We start from the raw sequence: 13437 nt of genomic DNA, 5'->3' as shown, positions 1-13437 counted from the left end.
CTTCAATAACATGTAGCTGAAGGGTAATTGTTCTGCCAAGGTAGATGAAGAGCGACGCCGTTGCTGCTGCTACTTCGCTGACACTTCAGCAGGATGCCCATAATCATCACCTTCACACTGAAGTAGAAAATTCAACGAGAGAGATTGTCAGAGATGATTTCAACAACAAAAATGTTAGTTAGCATGCAGTTTCAAGGTAAGGTGTGCAAACAACAATAATAGCTTGAAATATCGTAGGCAGAGAATAGAAGTAGTAATTTCACATACCAGATCAGCAAGCATATCGATTGTGAGTTCTGTATCAAATTCATGGGCCTTCAGTGCTTCAACAATGAAGTCGGCAGACACATCTGGGAACATCTTTGAGAGAGATTCTACCACAGCAAGATGATTATCAACACCATTTTGCTCATACTGTGATGGATCAAACGCACTGTTTGTAGCTTCTCCTTTTGATGAAGATTCTGCAGAAATGTTGAGCTTTCCTAGGCTTTCAGCATAGTCATCCAAAGAAAGGGAATCTGGGAGCTCATATTCAGCAGACTTGTCAGCATTCTCATCCTTTTCAGTATCACCTACTTGCTTCTCAGAGGCCTTTCTTTTGCTCAAGCTTTCTTCAAATGAAGGCCTGGGGGGAGGCACAAAGGGAGTGGCGTTTGGATTCAACCGAGAAGACCGCTCCATTATTGGCACTCCAGCAGACCTGTTACATGTGCAAGGAACTCTTGGTAAAATGTGTACAAATAGTGAAGATTCATCAGATCATAAACTGCATTTTCATGTCTGCCAAACTTTGCTGAGAAATTAACTTATTCCACACAGCATGCCTACTATGAGGATTACTCAACCGAAGAGGCAGTGCAAAAAAAAAGTATTACTACTATCTAATAAGAAATAACTAGCTGAGATATCTCTCTGTCTGCTTCTTCTGTCACATAGTAGTTTGGTTTCCGTATAAGTTAACGCACAAAAGTTGCAGATCACCATATAAAAGTTTTCCACAATACTATGTCCAAAGTGATCAGGTCCTAGATAAAGTATTCCAACAACCAAAAACTGATCTCATACTTCAATCAAAAATAACTTGCCATCCAGAAAACTAAACCTTGGAATTGGGAACATAAAACATTTTAGCTATGTACAGTTTAAAAAAGCTGTAGGCAACAGTTCAGTACTATTAGTACTTAGTAAAGATGACACCACAGTCCATATACATTTTTTTTTCTTAACAGTGCAATCTTACATAAAAATGGTCAACAATTAGGGACATGAATAGTAATGAAAAACAGGGTAGGCATAGAACGACAGCAAATTGTAACTGCAACCATAATAAAATAGTTTTTAACATCCTATTGCCTCGAGCTCCAAATCTGTCACCCAACTTCAACCAATAGCCTAATCACACATAGTTGCAACTTGCAAGGAACAAGTGCAAAAATGTATTTCACATCCGCACTCCAGTGCAAAAAAGTGCACAAATGTATTCCACACCCGCACTCCAGCACAAAGCTACCATAAGGTTCCTAGATATATAATGCAACTTGAACAAAACGAGGATTTCACTTCCTTCCTGGTGACACCCCTACATATTACACACCTTCATTTCAGATTTCTCAACAGACAGGCTGAGAAATTATAGCAATGTCTGGCCTACAAGGCAGCCCGAGGCACACTGCAACTCGATCAACCAAGGCACTAAGCAAAGGATGCGTTACGCACGAAAAAACAACAGGAAACATCTAGAACCAGCAATCACGAAGCATGGAGGAGACCCCAATCCCCCCTCCACAGCATCACCAACCAACAACAACTCTAAAATACTAGGATTCGCGCGAAATCCAGAGCATCGAACTCCACCCGCAACCACCCAACACTGCAACGTAGCAGGATACACCCAGGATCAAACAACAACAACCCACACCACAACCACAGGAGGCGGCTCGCGTGGGGGATCGCTCGCAAGTGGGACGAAGGGGAGAGAGAGAGAGAGAGGCGCGCGTGCGGGCATACCTTGTCGTCTCCGGCGACGGCCGCGGCGGGGGAGGGGAGGAGGAAGGCGCGACGAAACCCTAGGTCGCCGCGGCTCGCCTCGCGCTCGCGCTTGCCTCGTCGTCGGGGAGGATGAGGAGGAGAGGGGAAAGGGAGGAAACGGGGAACGGAAGGAGGAGGGGGGGGGGGGGGCCCGGGCGGCGAGGAGGGAAACGGTCGTGGAGCCCGATCGACGGCTGGAGATCGGCGCGGTTCCCCGGATGGACGGTCGGGATCGTCTCTTGGTCCCACAACGTGTTAGTTACACTTTCAAGTTTTTTGGGGGCTTCTGCTATTGATGGACAGCTTTTTCTGGGAAATAGGCCGCTTTTTGGCCGAATTTAAATAGTAAAAACCTATTTTGCTCTTATTACAATGATGATGAGAAAAGAAATTACAAAAGCTACTCCCTCCATTTCTTTCTTTTTTGCGATGAACCAACGCCAAATATTTTTGAACGAATGGAATAATAAACAGGTCAAATATGAGTCAAACAGAGGATAAACACATGTTTGTATTCGTAAAATTTTACGACTTGATTACACTATCCGGATACATCGACTTCTTTTGAAAAAAAAAATAGTCCGTCCTATCCAAAATAAAGTTGTTTTAGACTCACGTAGAAGCAAAGTAAGAAATTGATAACGGAAGATTCCAAACAAGCTTTTTCCCACTCTTATATGCATCGTTTAATTTCATGTTCCGTGCACGAAGCTGCAATGGATGAACACCTACCAGACCACACTGACAGGGATTAAAAACTTCGGCTACCAAACTTCTCAATCAAGATCTAAAGATTCTTGCTTTCGTTGCTAAGAATGATGACATATCATAATCGCTTACGGGCAGCATTAAACAGTCGCAGGATAGCGAAAAATCTGCACTCAGAAGTGCCATAAATAATGGTAAACAGAAGGCACACAAGGGAACACATAATACATGAAAGAGTTGCGACACAAAGGGTTTTCTACTCTATCCAAGCAAATTACTTGCGCCTTGCTAATTGCTGAGCAGAAGCAAAATTACTAGAGCCACATTGTAAGCAGAGAGCCATTGGCCAGCCTGAAGGCTACACATATGTTATAATTGGCAGCCAGGGGAAGAACAACTCAAAACACCTAAGCCTCAACAGTGGTCACTTGCTGCCATTCGCCATCGACGGCTTCTTTCCATAGGGTCACATTATCATTACCATCAGACACTGCCAGAATATTCCCAGTCAATGACCAGGATAACCTCCACACAGGTGTCTGGAAATCATAGAGAACCCTGCCTTCCCACTGCTCGCCTTCTTTCGGTGCTGTCCAGATTACAACCGTTCCATCCTGGGAGGCACTTGCAATTGTTGACTTTGGGAGGCCTAGATTTGGAGCCCAGGCAACATCTCTCACCCAGTCCCTGTGCATCTGAAGAGCCGGAAAGCAATCCATCCTCCAACTCCCGTTGTACAGTTTCCATACCTTGACTGTATTGTCACAACCACCAGAGGCAAGTTTCTGAACATATTCAAACTGACCGGAAGGCCCTGTATTGATTAGAGCACCCGGCGCCATTGCAGGAGCCCAAGAAACAGAGGTGACACCCACTGGGTGAGCCTGATCGATGCGTGTTGTGTCCCACCCACCATCAGAACGAGCAGTGAAGACTGAAATGTTGCCATCAGATGAGCCACAAGCCAAGCACAGCCCAAGCTCATGAGGTGCCCAAGCAATGGAATTGACAGAGGACTTGTGCTCAATGAAAGTGTGCGCCTGCGCCCATTCATCAGGCTTGCTCCCTTCCTTCCATATGATAACCCTCCCATCATAGCTGCAGGATGCCAGCAAGGAACCATACTTAGGATGAGCCCATGCAACTTGCCAGACAGGGCCCTGATGTCCACTCAGAGTAGCAAGCTGCTGGTGAGAGTTGCCACTTACACCAATGATCTTTATTGTGTTATCAGAAGAGGCTGTAGCGATGCGCTTCCCATAGTAATCCATGGCAATGTCATGCACAACATCCTGGTGGCCTGTCTCTATCTTATGGGGAGGCATTGTTCCAATTTATAATCTCCTCAAATCAGAAGTATCCCAGCCAACTCCAATGTATTCACCTCAGGTAACCTATTTGATAGGAATAGAGAAGCTAAGATCAGATGGGGTACAGATCAAGTAGATGAAAAATATAAACGGCGTGTCTTTCACATGTGCAGCTACGGTGCCACGCAACAGACGCATCAAACAGAGAAGCACATTATAAGGAACTAATATGTTGTGCAGCAAATAAAGTAGCAGGAGTTGATATGCTAGCCAGAGTTAGAAAAATACTGAAAAACCAACATGATTAGTATTTTTTTATGAGCATTGCAAGGCAGACCTTAATTCCCCAAAATGCTATCAGCTGTTTACACAAGCAGGATGATTCATCTCCGAATAACCCAAGCGCAACGCACATCACGAGCAGATTCAAAAAGTAATAATAATTTATTTGACGAAATATGAACAAATCTCGATTGCTCGTTTATCCCAACAGCAAAACATCCCACAGAAACGCGAGGATTAAGAGGCGTCACTGCGTAAATCTCCTATTGCTAGTTTTGCTACGCTAACCACGCAAACTCTCCCCCCAAACCGAATCCTGACTAACCCTAGCGCGCGGCGTACGAGGGCGGGAGGGAAGAAGAGGAGGATCCGCACAGAGACCTTGCGGAGAGGAGGGAGGGCACCTCACCGTGGGCCGAGACGCAGGGGCGGAGGAGAGGGAGCGCGTCGACGGCGAGCGCGGGGATCCGGAGGGGAGGGAGGCGGAGATCGGAAGGCGGCGGCGGCGGCGGCGGCGGAGATCGGGGGGAGGAGGGGAGCGAAACGAAAGGACGCGTCGCGGCGTCGGCGTACTCGCGTTTCGTGTGTCTCTAGTCGCACGCCTTATTTTTTCCTTCTTTTTTTTTTACGCATGGCTCGTAGTACTAGCTAGATCCTTTGACGTGGCTCGAGCGCAGCTGCGTCGTCCGATCTTCATCGCACGAGCGTGACTGCTTCGTTCCGTTGTGTGCATTCTGAGAAACTTCCAACCACACGATCACAATCTAACGGTTCAGATTACATCGCTACAGTAGCGTGTGCTACAATATGTCGGAGGCTAGACAAATCTGTCACCGTTGCTAGGCTATTACTGTTGGCATTGGAGCTCTCTCCCGTATTGCAGACTCTGCATTCTATTTTCATTTATCATGTTTAGAAATTATTATGTGTAAATATCTTTAGTGATAAACTAAGTCACAAGAAAATAAATAATAATTATATACTCCATTTGTTTTTAATAGATAACGCCGTTCACTTTTAATCACATTTTTTACCATTTATATTTTTAAAAATTTTATGTAAATGTATAAAATATAAATCATACTTAAAGTACTTTGAGTGATAAAACAAGTCACAACAACATAAATTATGTAATTACATAAATTTTTTGAATAAGACGAATGATCAAATGTGTGACTAAAAGTTAACAGTGACATTTATTTAAAAAAAGAAGGCAGTATATTTTTAAATTAATGAATAGTTAAATATAGAGTAAATTTTATAAAACTACATATACTTTGCATGATCTATCACAAAACTGCATATTTAAGAACTTGTTTCACAAAACTACAGATTTAGTGTCTTTGTTTATCACAAAACTACATGTATTTTGCATAATATATCACATAACTACATATTTAAGAACTTGTTTCACAGAACTACATATTTAATATCTTCATTTATCACAAAACTATAGGTTTAGTGTCTTCATTATCACAAAACTATATGTTTTAGTATTGTTAAAACCTATTGTCGGTGACATGGGGCCGGGGGTATCATGACTAGAGGCTTAGGTAGCCGCGGTCACCCACGTAGCCTGACCCCCTCAGGGGGGGGGGTCGGGCCCGAGGGTGACGTGGCCACCCCTCCCTCTGTCTCCCCGAGGGCTGGGGCGCCCCCGTTTCGGCCCCGAGGGCTGGGGCGCCCCGACCCCCTGTGGTTTTGGCGCCACGTGTGTGGGTTAGGTGAGCACAGCGGGGCTCACCTAACCGCATTTATAGCGGGTTGGACGAGCGCGCCACGCCACATTTAATGCGGCGCAGCGCACGCTTAGCCGGTCCGTGACCGGTCGCGGTGTGTGACCGGTCACAGACCGGTCAGATCGCGGGTTAGGTGGCAACAGGCGGCCTGTCACACGCCTCGCCCCGTCCCGTCGGAATGATGAGAGCTTCCTGGCTCTCGTCCCTAGCCGGAGCCGGCGTGCTAACTCCTGGAGTTGGTATGTCAGTCCCGGTCAAATCCATTCCAAGCTTCAGCGCAAGCATGGCAAGGAAGTCGCTGGCCATTGAATGAAGGTTGAAATGGGCGTCCACCGGAAAAGCTGGCGAGCGGGGCAGGAGGCGTGGGCTCTGCTTGTCAGAGGTCACTTCCGGCTGTAGACTAGCCCTCATTGTAAAAAGCATGTTTCCTTTCTTAGGCAGCTGGAGGCCCATGTGGTGACCCCTGACCAGATAAAAAGGAGGCCCAGGCCTAGGAGGAAGGAAAAAGGGGGAGAAAGAGGAAAAAAAGAGGAAGAGGAGTTGGGACTCTGGCGAATGGGTGCTAGAGCCTGAACTCTCTCTCGCTCTCCGGCTCTCTGTATTCCTTCACACACAGATCCACCAGAACACAGGAGTAGGGTGTTACGCTTCTCAGCGGCCCGAACCTGTCTACGTCGCCCGTGTCTTGTGCACTTCCTCTCTCGCTGACGTTCCTCAGATCGAGGGCGAAGAACCTCACTTAGCGCCCCCGGCCGAACCGGCAAAGGGGGGCCTGCGCGGTCTCCCGGTGAGGAGCCCCACGCTCCGTCATCTGGCGCGCCAGGTAGGGGCGCGCGTGTCTTTCTAAGCCCTCGTCCTCTTTCGTGTGCGCCAAGCTTCTCCCGCTCAGCCCAATGGCCGAACGGGCAGTGGCGCACAGCCTCTCTCCGAGCGCTAGCGGTGACGACGGGGAGCGGAACCCGCGCCGTCGGGCTCGCACCCCACCGTCCCCCTCTCGCCGAAATCTTGGGCGGGGGGAGGCGCTCGGGGAGGTCGAAGGATCCGCGACTTCGCCGCCCGCGGGCGACGGGGGAGGACGGCGAGACGGGGCGCGTCGCCGCCTCGTCTACCGCGATGGCGGCACGCCCCAGGGCGCGCTCCAGGCTGCGGGCGCGCTCCTGCGTCACCCGCCCGTCGTCCCCGATCCAGAGACTCCAGCCCGACGTTGGCTGGATGACGTGGCCGACTTGGTCATGACGGCGCAGCAGCGCCTAGGCGCCGGCGGTAGGCGCCGGCGGGCGGTCCTCCGCCACCGAGGCCTCTGGCGCTGCCGCCGCCGGCTCCATGTCGTCGAGGAGGAGGGCGCGGCGAGCGGCGGCCGTTACCCGCCGTTCGTCCGCCATTCCCTCGTCAACGCCTCCGACCCAAGAAGATGTGCGTGGGGGGCCGGATGCCCGCCTCGATATCGAGCACCGGCGCGACGCTCGTCGCGCCGCCCACGCAACGGAGGGCGCTTCCTCGTCCGGAGCGCCACTTCGGTCCGGACACGGGGGCCGGCCCCCCGTGTCCCCGGTTGGCGGTGCCGGCTGTCGAGCCTTTGTGGAGAGCCTTCGGAACGTCCGTTGGCCCCCAAGGTTCCGGCCCACCATCACCGAAAAATACGACGGAAGCGTCAACCCCGCCGAGTTTCTCCAGATCTACACGACCGGGATCGAGGCTGCCGGGGGTGACGACAGGGTCATGGCGAATTTCTTCCCCATGGCCCTGAAGGGTCAGGCGCGGGGTTGGCTAATGAACTTGCCACCCGCGTCGGTCCACTCTTGGGAGGATTTGTGCCAGCAGTTCACCACGAACTTCCAGGGCATATATCCGCGCCCAGGCGAAGAAGCGGACTTGCATGCGGTACAGCGAAGGGACGATGAGTCTCTTCGCTCGTACATTCAGCGGTTCTGTCAAGTCCGCAACACCATACCGTGCATCCCCGCACACGCGGTGATCTACGCGTTCAGGGGGGGCGTGCGGCACAACCGCATGCTCGAGAAGATCGCCTCCAAGGAGCCCCAGACCACCGCGCAGCTTTTTGAGCTCGCGGACCGTGTGGTTCGCAAGGAGGAGGCCTGGACCTGGAACTCCTCCGGTTCTGGTGTGGCAGCTCTGGCCGCCCCCGGGTCCGCCGCACGGTCAGGGCGGCGGGACAGGAGGAGGAAGAAGAGGTCGGCCCGTTCCAACGACGAGGGTCATGTCCTCGCCGTCGAGGGCGCTTCGCGGGCCCCCCGAAAGGGGAGGCCTGCGAGCGACAAAAAGAAGGAGGCCGGCGCTCCCAGCAGGGAGCGCCCGACCGGCAAGTGGTGTACCGTGCACAACACCTCCCTCCACGACCTCGCGGACTGCCGCGCGGTCAAAAGTTTGGCTGAGCGGACGAGGAAGTGGGAGGAGGAGAAGAGGCAGGAGCGCCGTGAGGGCAAGGCCCCGGCGGCTCCCGCCGGCAACCGGCGAAGTGAGGCCAAGCAGAAGGCCACCGCCGAGGACATCGAAGATGGCGACGATGACCTGGGGTTCCAGGAGCCTGAGGCCACCGTCGCCACCGTCGATGGGGGAGCGTGCGCTCACGCTTCTCGCCGGAGCCTCAAGGCCATGAAGCGAGAGCTTCTGGCCGCGGCCCCTACCCATGAGGCGACGCGGCGGGCGCGGTGGTCGGAGGTTGCCCTCACCTTCGACCAGACCGACCACCCGCCGTGCGTTGCCCGGGGAGGACAGATCGCGATGGTGGTTTCCCCCACCGTTTGCAATGTGAAGTTGGGGCGTGTCCTCATAGACGGGGGTGCAGCCCTCAACATCCTTTCCCCCGCAGCCTTTGACGCCATCAAGGCCCCGGGGATGGTGCTCCGGCCGTCCCAGCCGATCATCGGTGTGACGCCGGGGCACACCTGGCCGCTGGGTCATATCGACCTCCCGGTCACCTTCGGTGGTTCCGCCAACTTCCGCACGGAGCGGGTGGACTTCGATGTGGCGGACCTCAGTCTGCCCTAAAACACGGTCCTAGGGAGGCCCGCGTTGGTGAAGTTCATGGCGGCGGTCCACTACGCCTATCTCCAGATGAAGATGCCGGGCCCCGGTGGCCCCATCACCGTCCATGGCGACCTCAAAGTCGCGCTTGCTTGTATGGAGCAGCGCGCGGACCACCTCGCCGCGGCGTCCAAGCCCGCGGGTGGCGACGAGAGGCTCAGCACCTCCGTCCCGGCCGCCCCAAGGCAGCGGAGGTCACGTGCGACGAGGTCCCGGTCAAGGAGGTTGCCCTAGGCGACGGCCCGTCCAAGACCACACGAATCGGTGGTCTTCTGGACGACAAATAGGAAGACGCGCTCGTCTCCTTCCTGCGGGCAAACGCCGACGTCTTCGCCTAGAGACCGGCGGACATGCCCGGGGTCCCCAGGGAGGTGATTGAGCACCGTCTCGCCGTGCGGCCGGGCGCAAGGACGGTCCGGCAGAAAGTGCGGCGGCAGGCCCCGGAACGTCAAGCCTTCATCCGCGAGGAGGTGGCGCGACTTCTGGAGGCCGGATTCATCCGTGAGGTCATCCATCCGGAGTGGCTAGCGAACCCGGTCGTCGTTCCCAAGGCGAATGGCAAGCTTCGGATGTGCATCGACTACACCGACCTTAACAAGGCATGTCCTAAGGACCCTTACCCCCTGCCACGCATAGATTAGATTGTCGACTCCACCGCGGGGTGCGACCTTTTGTGTTTTCTAGATGCATACTCTGGTTATCATCAGATTCGCATGGCTAGGGAGGATGAGGAAAAAACTGCATTCATTACCCCCATAGGAACTTATTGTTATACGACAATGCCTTTCGGGTTAAAGAATGCAGGTCCTACTTTTCAACGTACTACTCGAATTTCTTTGGGTAGCCAGATAGGACGCAATCTTGAGGCCTATGTTGATGACTTGGTTGTGAAGACGCGCAACCAAGAGACCTTACTCTCGGATCTAGCGGAAACTTTCGAAAGTCTCCGCTCCGCCCGCATAAAGCTGAACCCCGATAAGTGCGTGTTCGGCGTGCCTGCGGGCAAGCTTCTCGGGTTCTTGGTCTCTGCCCGAGGCATCGAGGCCAACCCCGAGAAGATACGAGCTATAGAGCGGATGCGCCCCCCCCAGCAAGCTTAGGGATGTGCAGTGCGTCACCGGCTGCATGGCCGCCCTAAGTCGGTTCATATCGAGGCTGGGAGAGAAGGCACTACCCCTATTTAAGCTCCTCAAACGCTCCGGGCCGTTTACCTGGACGGAGGAGGCTGAGCGGGCCTTCACTCAGTTGAAGGCGTACCTCAGTTCTCCCCCAGTCCTGGTCGCCCCGGAGCCAGATGAGCCGTTGCTACTCTACCTGGCGGCAACCCCGCAGGTGGTCAACGCGGTGTTGGTCGTGGAGCACGACGAGGACAACCCTCACTCCGCGCATCCCCACCCTGTGTCGACTCGACCCGGGAGACAGCAGGGAGGAGAGGCCCCCGAGCCGAACGGCGGCCCAAGGCCCCCGACGGCCGGAGCTGGCCCTCCGCCTGCTTGTCCGACGGTGCCAGGCGCCCCCGACCCCCAGGATGGCCCCGGGGCCACTGCGGGAAGGCCGCGCCTGTCGCCCTCTGACCCCAAGGTCTTCGGCACAGAAGCCGAGTGCGCCCCGCGCGGCCTGTCGGACGAAGAGCGCCCTGGAGATGCGGCCCCTGGCGAAGACGATCGGCCCCGCCGAAAGGTGCAGCGGGCCCGTCTACTTCGTTAGCGAGGCCCTCCGGGACGCCAAGACCCGATACCCTCAGGCCCAGAAGATGCTTTACGCTATTCTGATGGCTTCGAGGAAGTTGCGCCATTATTTCCAAGCGCATCGGGTCACGGTGGTTACGTCTTACCCCCTCGGCCAAATCTTGCATAACCGAGAGGGTACTGGACGGGTGGCGAGATGGGCAATCGAACTCTCTGAATTCGATTTGCTCTTTGAACCACACCACGCGATCAAGAGCCAGGCCCTCGCCGACTTTGTGGCGAAGTGGACCCCAGCTCCCGAGCCCGTCTCCGCCCCCGAGGCCAGCTCGGGCCCCTCGCAGCTGCCTCACACCGCCTACTGGCTGATGCAGTTCGACGGCTCCCTGTCTCTTCAGGGCGCCGGTGCGGGGGTCACGTTGACCTCGCCGAGCGGAGACGTCCTCAGGTACCTGGTCCGCCTCGACTTTCGGGCGACCAACAATATGGCGGAGTACGAGGGACTCCTTGCGGGACTCAGAGTGGCAGCTGGACTAGGGATCCGCCGCCTCCTGGTGTTAGGCGACTCCCAGTTGGTCGTTAACCAGGTCTGTAAGGAGTACCAGTGCTCTGACCCGCAGATGGACGCTTACGTGCGCCAGGTGCGGCGTATGGAGCGCCATTTCGACGGGATAGAGCTTCGGCACGTGCCCAGACGGGATAACACGGTCGCCGACGAACTCTCAAGGCTCGCTTCCTCGCGAGCCCGGACCCCACCGGGCGCCTTTGAAGAAAGGCTTGCCCAGCCGTCGGCGCGACCCGACCCCCTAGGGGAGACGGACGCGCCTGAACGGCCCCCGAGGCCCGTCGGAGTCCAGGCCTCAGGACCCGAGGGGAGCGCTCCCAGCTCCCCTAGATTGATTGCTTGGATCACTGAGATCCAGGCGTACCTTGCAGATAAGACTCTACCCGAGGACCGCGAAGGGAGTGAACGCGTCCAGCGCATCTCCAAGCGCTACGTGCTGGTGGAAGGGACCCTCTATCGGCGCGCGGCTAACGGAGTCCTCCTGAAGTGCATTCCTCGGGAACAAGGCGTCGAGCTTCTCGCCGATGTCCATGAAGGCGAGTGCGGAGCCCACTCCGCCTCACGCACCTTGGTTGGCAAGGCCTTTCGCCAGGGTTTCTATTGGCCGACGGCTCTCAACGATGCGGTCGACCTGGTCCGGCGGTGCAGGGCGTGCCAGTTCCACGCCAGGCAAACCCATCAGCCGGCCCAGGCCCTGCAGACCATACCTCTTTCGTCGCCGTTTGCTGTCTGGGGGCTCGATATCCTGGGTCCGTTCAGGCGGGCCCCGGGCGGGTTCGAGTATCTGTATGTCGCTGTCGACAAGTTCACTAAGTGGCCCGAGGCTTATCCGGTCATCAAGATCGATAAGCACTCCGCGCTTAAATTCATCAGGGGCATCACTGCTCGGTTTGGGGTGCCTAACCGTATCATTACGGATAACGGCACCCAGTTCACTAGTGAGCTCTTCGGTGACTACTGCGAAGACATGGGCATCAAGCTCTGCTTCGCCTCCCCCGCCCACCCCAGAAGCAATGGCCAAGTGGAGCGCGCCAACGCGGAAATCCTCAAGGGCCTCAAAACCAAGACCTTCAACATCCTCAAGAAGCACGGCGACTCGTGGATCGAGGAGCTGCCAGCGGTGCTCTGGGCGAACCGAACCACGCCAAGCCGAGCAACCGGGGAAACGCCTTTCTTCCTCGTCTACGGTGCGGAGGCGGTCCTCCCATCTGAGCTCACCCTGAGGTCCCCTCGGGTCACCATGTATTGCGAGGCTGATCAAGATCAGCTTCGCCGAGACGACCTCGACTATTTGGAAGAGCGAAGGCGGCGCGCGGCCCTCCGAGCCGCACGCTACCAGCAGAGCCTGCGGCGCTACCATCAGCGCTACGTCCGGGCCCGATCACTCTGCGTCGACGACCTCGTCCTACACTGCGTCCAAACACGTGCTGGACTGAGCAAGCTCTCACCAATGTGGGAGGGTCCGTATCGAGTGATCGGCGTCCCCCGGCCGGGCTCCGTTCGGCTGGCCACGGGCGACGGCACAGAGCTGCCTAACCCGTGGAACATCGAACACCTTCGTCGCTTCTACCCCTAGTGGGGGTCGGGTGTCATGTCTCGGGCTCGGGCCAACCCCGCACCCCCCCCCCCCCCGGGGCGTGCAGGGTTGGCCGGGGGCTACCACATGCATATACTTATCTTTTTTCTCTTCCGTATTTCAATAAAAGCATTTTCGATTTCCTGAGGACTGTGTCTGTGCCATCGTTTCCTTTTGAAGAATCTTGGCTTGAATTAGCACGCTCGTGCTCGACCCTGCCCTCGGTGGCCCGGGCCGGCTAAAATCGCCAAACGGGCCCAGAACCGAGCCGTGCCCCGGGGCGTGGTGAACTCCGGGGGGGAATCGGCAAAGGCCCACAATCGGGTCATCCATAACCCTCGGTCACCGCGCTCCCGGCCTGGCCAGTCTCGACACGAGGATCTCCCCAGGCACTAGCCCCGACCCGCGCCGTTTGAGGCTGGGACCTGGGCAAGAGCCCTTGTTCAAGCCAAGACACAGAAGGACCGCGGCACAGACCATCCTCGTCTCATACACA

The 13437-nt window shown here is 55.2% G+C and overlaps 1 protein-coding gene across 3 annotated transcripts; it reads right to left on the bottom strand.

The window, feature by feature from the left end:
* Window positions 1–2895: 2895 nt before the first annotated feature.
* Window positions 2896–4931, bottom strand: LOC4328228 (protein transport protein SEC13 homolog B). 3 transcript variants are annotated; one of them, XM_026023153.2, is made up of 2 exons: window positions 4713–4931; window positions 2896–4133 (listed from the first exon to the last, which is right to left on the bottom strand). In XM_026023153.2, the coding sequence occupies exon 2, from the start codon at window positions 4062–4064 to the stop codon at window positions 3147–3149; it is 918 nt and encodes a 305-aa protein (XP_025878938.1). In that variant the 5' UTR covers window positions 4065–4133; window positions 4713–4931; the 3' UTR covers window positions 2896–3146. The 3 variants fall into 3 exon arrangements, with proteins under 3 accessions (XP_025878938.1, XP_015622607.1, XP_015622606.1); XM_015767121.3 differs by having other exon boundaries at window positions 4736–4931; XM_015767120.3 differs by having other exon boundaries at window positions 4741–4931.
* Between the last annotated feature and the right edge of the window lie 8506 nt (window positions 4932–13437).

The sequence above is a fragment of the Oryza sativa genome, chromosome 2 (genome assembly GCF_034140825.1).
Source record: "Oryza sativa Japonica Group chromosome 2, ASM3414082v1".
NCBI classification, from domain to species: domain Eukaryota; kingdom Viridiplantae; phylum Streptophyta; class Magnoliopsida; order Poales; family Poaceae; genus Oryza; species Oryza sativa.
The sequence above is the reverse complement of the archived record's forward strand: the minus strand, read 5'-3'. Positions and strand labels throughout refer to the sequence as shown.